Source organism: Mesitornis unicolor, unplaced genomic scaffold (assembly GCF_000695765.1).
Source record: "Mesitornis unicolor isolate BGI_N332 unplaced genomic scaffold, ASM69576v1 scaffold41922, whole genome shotgun sequence".
Taxonomy (NCBI): Eukaryota; Metazoa; Chordata; class Aves; order Mesitornithiformes; family Mesitornithidae; genus Mesitornis; species Mesitornis unicolor.
This window is the reverse complement of record NW_010169394.1, coordinates 29,869-37,662: the sequence shown is the minus strand read 5'-3', so window position 1 is coordinate 37,662 and position 7,794 is coordinate 29,869. Positions and strand designations below refer to the sequence as shown.

The window sequence follows — 7,794 nt, the reverse complement described above, 5'->3', positions numbered from 1 at the left end:
AGACTAAACAATCCCAGTTCCCTCAGCCGCTCCTCGTAAGACTTGTGCTTGTCGTAGGATTATATATGCAAAGATGTTTCAAGATACAGCAATTCCACAGGTATTTTTGAATTATACAGATAACAGGAAAGGCCACTGGGAGCCACTGGTAAATTATTTGTAGTGTATGTGGATTGTATTTGTGTATATCTTCATATAATGCTATTTTTACCTCTGTGTATTGTGCAGGGCAGAACAAATGTGAAATCTTCACCAATTTCTTTATTCAGCATTAGATACTTCATTAGTTAAAAAAATTAAACCATTCCCTTCATCTGTTCTTAGAAACTCTTTAAGTTATTATCTTTCTTGTATTGTAGTATTTTGCTTAATAGCGAAGCTACTTCTAGAATCTGCTGATGTAGCATTAAATGCAGGACAAATTTTACACTTTTTACAAATTGATCTGAGAATCTGACTATTTAAAAATGTTGGAGATTGATAGATCACACATGATTGTCATTTCAGATGTATTTTGTTCACGTGCTCGGTATCTGATGAGATGCTATGAAACATACTAAAAATTAATTACTAGAATAGCCTCTCCTGGTAAATAATCATCATCCATATTGTCTCTGGATTTCTGTATTGACGAGTTGTTACAGTTATGTAAATGTAACATAATACACTGTACACAGCATTGTCAAGTGTCTGCAGTAATTTATTCAGTACTTTAAAGAACTGTAAAACCCTGGTAAAGAGATGATATCATTATATAGATTGCTGCTGGGTCCTCAGTCAAATATGGTGAGTAGATTTTCTGAAATTTTCTGAGCTTTTGGTACTTTCCTTAATTGAAGCAAAAGAGCATATGCAGCTGGATTTCTTTGTTCATTTACAGTTGAGTTCAACAGGGCCGTATCATAAACATGCTTGGGCTTCTTGTAGTTCACCTGTGTGCTGCTGTCAGACTCCCCGTTCCTAGCGTGAGTCAGCCACATTGTCACCATAGCTTAAAGACTGTTTGCACAATCTCACTTCAGCATAATGCATAATGAACCTCAAATTAATCCTGCTGGTGTGTAGGATAAGGAATTTCCACTTCAAGTTACTGTCTCTGGATGGGGTTGTAAACCATGCCTATATTGTTCATCCAGGAAGTGTGAAGTTGTAAAAAACAAGCTAAATTGCCATATTTTATCTGCTCGTTACTTCCGCATTTACTGCCTTTATGGACCCAAAGTCCTCTAGGGAGTGTGACAAATCCTGATTTTATTTTCTACTTACAGCTTTAATTTGTTCACAAATGTGGAAAGAAGAAAAACTATTAGTCACTGGGGATTCATCTAGTGCTGTGTGTGGCTACTTAGGAACTGGTTCAGCTGTAGTTGCATTTTCATTATTCTGTTTACTGATGTCACGCTCAGCCTACATTTGTAAAATCTGCATTTCCTCATCTGGGAAATGTAAATACTTCAGTAACCTTAGAGTAGTTGCATAACTGGTTGGATAGTTGCCATACAAACAGTATGTTTTCTGCTCCATAATTTGTCCATTTCTCCAACGGATTCGCCCTCTTTCTACCTTCCTTACACTTTTACTTCAATCTTACCTTATAGGGTTCTGATGTTGCAGAAGTTAGGAAGAGCTCTGGCTGTTGGAAGAACTGCTGTTTGCTTCTCCACCGGTTGTAGTATCCAGTCCAGAGAAGGGAGTTCAGGTGTTAGGAGCAATAGATCTACAAAGCTTGAAAAGGTCATTCTCTGCCAGGTAAATTTTGCTTGGCTTCTAATGCAGCAACATTTGTGAATCTTACTACAGCACATGCATAAATAATTAACTTCCAAATTTGAAAAATACATAGTATGGAGCACACAGTAATTTTGCAAAATCTTTTAGATCATGTGAGTTTGAATCATTTCCTTCGAGGCATTCTCTAAACACGCATTCATTAGAGGAAGCGGCATATTTGGAAATGAAAACTAGCCTGATCAAAACCTGCATTTGCAATTTTGTTGTCAGAAACAACCAATGTTGGTAGGAAAAAAGTTTATTTCTTTGAACTGTGTTATTGAAAAATACATATAGCATTAACCACAGAGTGCTAGGAGATAAGTAACAGTTTGGAAATATGAATAAGAAGCATGAGTTACATGAGGCAAAAATTCTTTTGTCACAATCTTTTCCTGTTTTGGAAATTTTGAGTAGCTGTGATTTTACTTGTTAGGAAACATTTGGTTTTGAGCTCAGTTCTTCCCTTTATATACAGTGTATCAGGAACAATGTATTTTAACCTTCTCAGTCTTCTTTTCCTGCATGGCTTATGTCAATAGGATGAATCTTACTCAGAAACTTTATCTTGTATAACTTGTACTTTACTGTCATGACAAGAACTGGGGGGAGAGAGAGAGAGACTGCGTTTATGGGAAAATAAGGCATGTTTCATATCACTGTTTTTTCCAATTAATTTGAATCTCCTTCCAAAAAGCAGACTGCACATGCAAAACCAACAATGCCTAAGGCAAGCTGCAGCTTCCAGTCACCAGTCCCTAAGTTCCATGTCAAACCTGGTGAATCTTCTGTCAGTTTGTGGCTGCCTTTGTCAGTTGGCACTTATCACACGGGCTGAGGCAGCAGCAGGAAGGAAGCTGAGCCCAGCCTGGAGCTGCGGCTGGGCCTGGCCACCCCAGGCAGGCTATGGAGGCCAAGCAGAGGAAGGCCCACTGCCAGGCACTGCCATCTCCTCTGGTGTGGGCACCAGGTGAAATGACTGGGAAGCTACACGCACACAGTGGATGATGGGCTTTGTTTTGTAGCTGACTTCAGATGCTGCCATCCCTGGTGCCTTTCTGTACATAATACAGAGCCTGAACCCGTGGCTGCAGGGCATCTGTACAGGTACCTTGGTTGGTGTTTCCTCCCAGCATAAAGAATATATGCTGTATATGCTATAGGATAAAGCCTATAAAGGATGTGAGGCTATGTTTTTCTTTTTCCTCCTAATAACACATCTGAAATGCCTGGCCCGGTCTCATGCTCAGGTTAATCATCTGAAAGAATCATTACTGGCTCTGTAGTAGGAGCACTGGAAGGATTTGTTTTTTGAGATCATCTTTCTGAGACCTGGACATCGCTAATAAGCAGTTGCACATTGCAGGGTGTGTGGAGATGCACTAAAGCGCATCCAACCTCACAGAGCAATGCCGGCAAGTCTGAAACTGTGGGCAGTGCTGGGAAAAAGCAACCAGCAGTGAAGAAAGGAGGCGACAGCGCTGAGCGCTCCTGGGGGACCCGGGTACCCGTGGGATCTGGGCTGTGCAGGGGAAGGCTGAACGGGCTCTACCAGCCCAGAAAACGATGCCTCGTTTAAACGTTTCCGTCTCTTTTCAGCCTGGATTGCTGGGCGGGCGGCCGCTAGGGGGCAGCGTGCATGTTCCCCTCATACCGTCCCGTCCCACCCCCTCCCCGCCCGGCCGCTGTTCCCCGCATCCCCCTTCCCGCGATGGCGGCAGTGGGGACCTGCCTGGAGGCCGCGGGCAGAGTGCGGCCTCCCTGCGACCTCCTGCCCTTCCAAGCACTGCCCGGAGCGGCTGGGAGGCAGAGCGGGTTTGGGTAAAGTCAGCCTAATGAACGTACTTGCCTTTTGCAGCGTTTCTTCTCCCTGCCGAGGGATCTCTTCTGTAACTTGATACTGCGGTCTCAAGAGAAGTTTTTCCCTGTTTGCAGTTGACCTCATTTCAGTGAGCTAAATAAAATTCGTGCAAGTGGTGGTTTAAGCACTGTTTCAGAATTTGTACTGGTCCTGTAGATACTTACTTGTCTAAGCACTCTTACATAGCCTATAGAAGTTTTTAGCTTTCGGAGAAAAAACATGTGGAAGACATTGAACAATTTTTGTTTCTGCTTCTTGTTTTGCATTCTCACGCCATTATTTATTATTTCAGAAAGTAAACATACATGAATTACATAAAAACACTAAAGCTATTGGATTTTCTTTTAGTTTCTCTTGTAGACAGTAGAAATAAGGTCATTGCTATGTCCTGAGAATGTGAGGATTGCCAAAATACACAGTAGATACTTTTCAGAAAAAAACCACTGCATATCAAGTAACTGTTGAGTCATAAAACCCTTAAGTTAGAGTAATCAGATGTTAGTTACAGCTCACATTGATGGGAAGTATATAATCACCACCCCTATTACCACCCACTGTCCGTTTCTGGTCCAGGAACTTCCCCAAAAGTGTGTTTCTAATTTTATGGAAACCCTTTGAAATTTGGCAGTTTTCAAAAGTATGCAGGGGAAAAAAAAAGTCTGCCAGAGGTTTGGCCTCCAACTGTGAAAACAGACACTGCCTTTTCAGACTCGACTCCTAGATCCACTGACCAACACCCAGAAGAGAATTTACATTCTTCTAGAGTACGGCAGGAGAATGAAGGTCTGTATGCTGCTGAATTCAGCTTTTGGTAACATTTACAGCTGTTGTTTTAAACTGTCAGCTATTGCACACGGCCAGGATCTGATGTGAAAGTATTTGTTTTAAAGAAAAAGGAAAGGGAAGTCTTTTCAAATGTACTGCAGGGGCATTTTTGTTTGTTGCTTGGACGGATTACACCAGTTAGAGAGAGCGGGAGGTTTTAATTACTTAGAAGTTATAGAAATGTACTTCAGGCAATATTAGAAATTTAATTATTGTTTGTTTCTGTCCTGCAGACCCGGCTAAAAATCCTATTTGGCGTAGTTATATGCCTTTTGCTTTCCTTATTACTTATGTGTATTGTTCTGCTTCCATCAAGAGGTAAGGCATTTGTAATCTAATGCAGTGTAAAACACAGTATCTTTAGCTGCTATGGCTTCTGAAGTTCACAAAAGTTTGTCAAATCATCTTTAGTATTGTCCTGTCAAGAATTGTTATGGCTTTATCACTTTGCAGAAGTAGACTGACTGAAATATCCTGAAGGTAGGATTGAAATGCCAGCAGATGTTGAAACAAGGAACTCCTTGAAGTGAAAAGCACCTGAATTAACTTTAGTGTGCATGATATATAATGTTCTTCGACAGGACTGCAAAAATAATTCTCATATTTCCTCGCATTGTGTTATTATTTGTGTTGGGGTTAGGAGACTCTAACAAACTGTTAGTAATTTCCTGTAGCTTGTTGATTGCATTTGGTTTTAGATGGTTGTGTAATAATTACAGAAATTATCTAGTTCCAAGTTAAACATTTTGTTGTAGGTAGGGTATGATGAATTGTTCATTAACATATTTAAGATTTCATTTTAAAATTAAATTCAGCATTGTATAAAATAGGGATGCATAGTTTTCTCTAGCATTATTATGCCAGCTTGTAGGTAAATCAACACAGCGTGGTCTGCCAAGTCCTCTGGTAATGTTTGAAGTGAGTTTGAAATTTAGAGCCAAATCAGGGCACTGAGTTGGTGTCATCTTTTTTCTATGAGAGCTATAGTAAGGGCAATATAAGTATTTGCATGACCCTCTACTCTGCCCTGGTGAGACCGCATCTGGAATATTGTGTCCAGTTCTGGGCCCCTCAGTTCAAGAAGGACAGGGAACTGCTGGAGAGAGTCCAGCGTAGGGCTACAAAGATGATCAAGGGAGTGGAGCATCTCCCTTATGAGGAGCGGCTGAGGGAGCTGGGTCTCTTTAGTTTGCAGAAGAGGAGACTGAGGGGAGACCTCATTCATGTTTATAAATATTTAAAGGGTGAGTGTCACGAGGATGGAGCCAGGCTCTTCTCGGTGACAAACAATGATAGGACAAGAGGTAATGGGCACAAGCTGGAACACAGGAGGTTCCACTTAAATTTGAGAAGAAACTTCTTCTCAGTGAGGGTGACAGAGCACTGGAACAGGCTGCCCAGAGAGGTTGTGGAGTCTCCTTCTCTGGAGACATTCAAAACCCGCCTGGACGCCTTCCTGTGCAACCTCATCTAGGCGTTCCTGCTCCGGCAGGGGGATTGGACTAGATGATCTTTTGAGGTCCCTTCCAATCCCTAACGTTCTGTGATTCTGTGATTCTGTGATGACCCTTTCACTGTATCAGATCAATTGAATGCCTTTTAAATAATTAAAATAGAAATAAAAAGCCCAAATTCCAGTGACAGTAAGGGAGGTTTTTTTCTATTATTATTCTTTGTCCATGGCAGGGTGACTGAGATGAAGAAATCAGTTTTGCATTTAACAACTAAATGTTATAAAATCAACTATCTGCTTAAGTTTTGTGAAAGTTAAGTCCTGTAGTTAATATGCAGGTCTTGTGAAAGGTGAAATCTCTCCTACCTGGTATTTCTGTGGAATATGGCTATCAGGGGTTCTTTCGGTGAGAGAAGGGTTGGAGGTTTCTGAAGCAGTTGGTGTTGATTCTGTTATGCAGCATGTGAATGGAAGGATGGATTGTATCAAGGCTGGGAAGAGATAACACCTCAAAGTAAAAGGTTTGACTTTTACTGTCAATGATGGCATGTCAGATTTTTTGGCTAGCTTAAGCATGATCAAGTCTGAGCTCTCATTACTAGATAAATGTATGGCATTGAGTCAGACGTACTCATACCAAGTCTGCATGTTAAGACGGAGCAGAATATTTTAATGAGTTTTAAATAGAAAAGAACAGTGAAGAAACAAAAAGACTGGAAACGAAGGATCAGTTTGGCAGCCTGATCAAGTTACTAAAGATCGTGGAAGGTACTGTAGGAGGAAGTGAACGTACTTTTCTCTTCTGAAGTTATCACATCCCACCTCACTGGTCTTACTCTGAGCCTCCTCCAGTACCTGAGCCATTAGGAAGCAGTCTTTTAATCTTTGTAGTTTCTCGGAATAATGACTTGGTACCCGGTTGTATCAGACATCACATTTAGATCCAGTAGAATGGTAAAAAATTTATCATACTTTACAGAATGCTTTTGAAGAAGCATTTTAGACAGTTAAGGAATACACAAAGACAGACAGGAAATAGCTAGAAGATGGAATGTTGTTTGTACATTCCACCTTTACCACTGCTTAACTGAAAGGATGTGGCAATCCAGAAAGACAATTAATTGCATATGAGATGTATGGACACAGACTGACTAAATTTCTGCTTACAAAATTGGCAACGAAAAATGTCATCTGCAATGCTGAAAGAACTGGAAGAAATATTTGGTTCTGGTTTTGTCTGAGAAGTTTCTAGTAATTTCATATTCTTTGGACTTCTCAAAATCTGATAGCTGCTTTTGGTTTACATGTGGAAGAGTATAAAAATGTGACAATTTCTCAAAAGATATACTGGAAAATCATTTCCTTTTTGGAGAGGATAGTAAGGGGGAAATACTTAGTTGCAGTTACTATGCTATTTCTGCAGGGCTCAGAAGAGCGAGGCAGGCAGTCTCAATATAGTGAATGGCTTTTATGCCTATGAAATCACTGACAGTTTTTTGACATTTCTTTGAGTAAGGAATGTGCTGTGGTTTACCTATCAAAACCCAGCTACGATAACTCAACTCCGAGTTGAGTTGAGTACATCTTGTACACAGATGTAGCTAGTCCTGTTCTTCTACAGCATAAACAAAAAACAGCTGTCTTTGCTTCTCATTCCAAAGGTGTTTTTGAAGTAACCTTCTCTGAGAAAGCAGTGGCACACCTCACAAAAAGTGACTGAGTGTAACACAGGTGTGGAAAAGCAGATTCAGCTGATGTGGAGCCGAGTGTGACCAGGAGTTCTGGAGCAGGATCAGGAGTGTTGGAATTATTTTGTGATGCTGAACTGGGGTGTGGTTTCCTCAAGTGGAAGGCTGTCTTCCTGCATGTGTTGAAGGAGCTTGTG

At 40.8% G+C, this 7,794-nt stretch overlaps 1 protein-coding gene across 1 annotated transcript in view; it reads left to right on the top strand.

The window, feature by feature from the left end:
• The first annotated feature begins 4,189 nt into the window (after positions 1-4,189).
• Positions 4,190-7,794, top strand: part of LOC104534137 (seprase-like) — a 30,883-nt gene continuing 27,278 nt past the window's right edge. The window contains exons 1-2 of the mRNA XM_010179323.1: positions 4,190-4,414; positions 4,690-4,774. Coding sequence (XP_010177625.1) covers positions 4,409-4,414; positions 4,690-4,774 — 91 coding nt within the window. The 5' untranslated portion in view covers positions 4,190-4,408. The remainder of the gene's footprint in view (positions 4,415-4,689; positions 4,775-7,794) is intronic.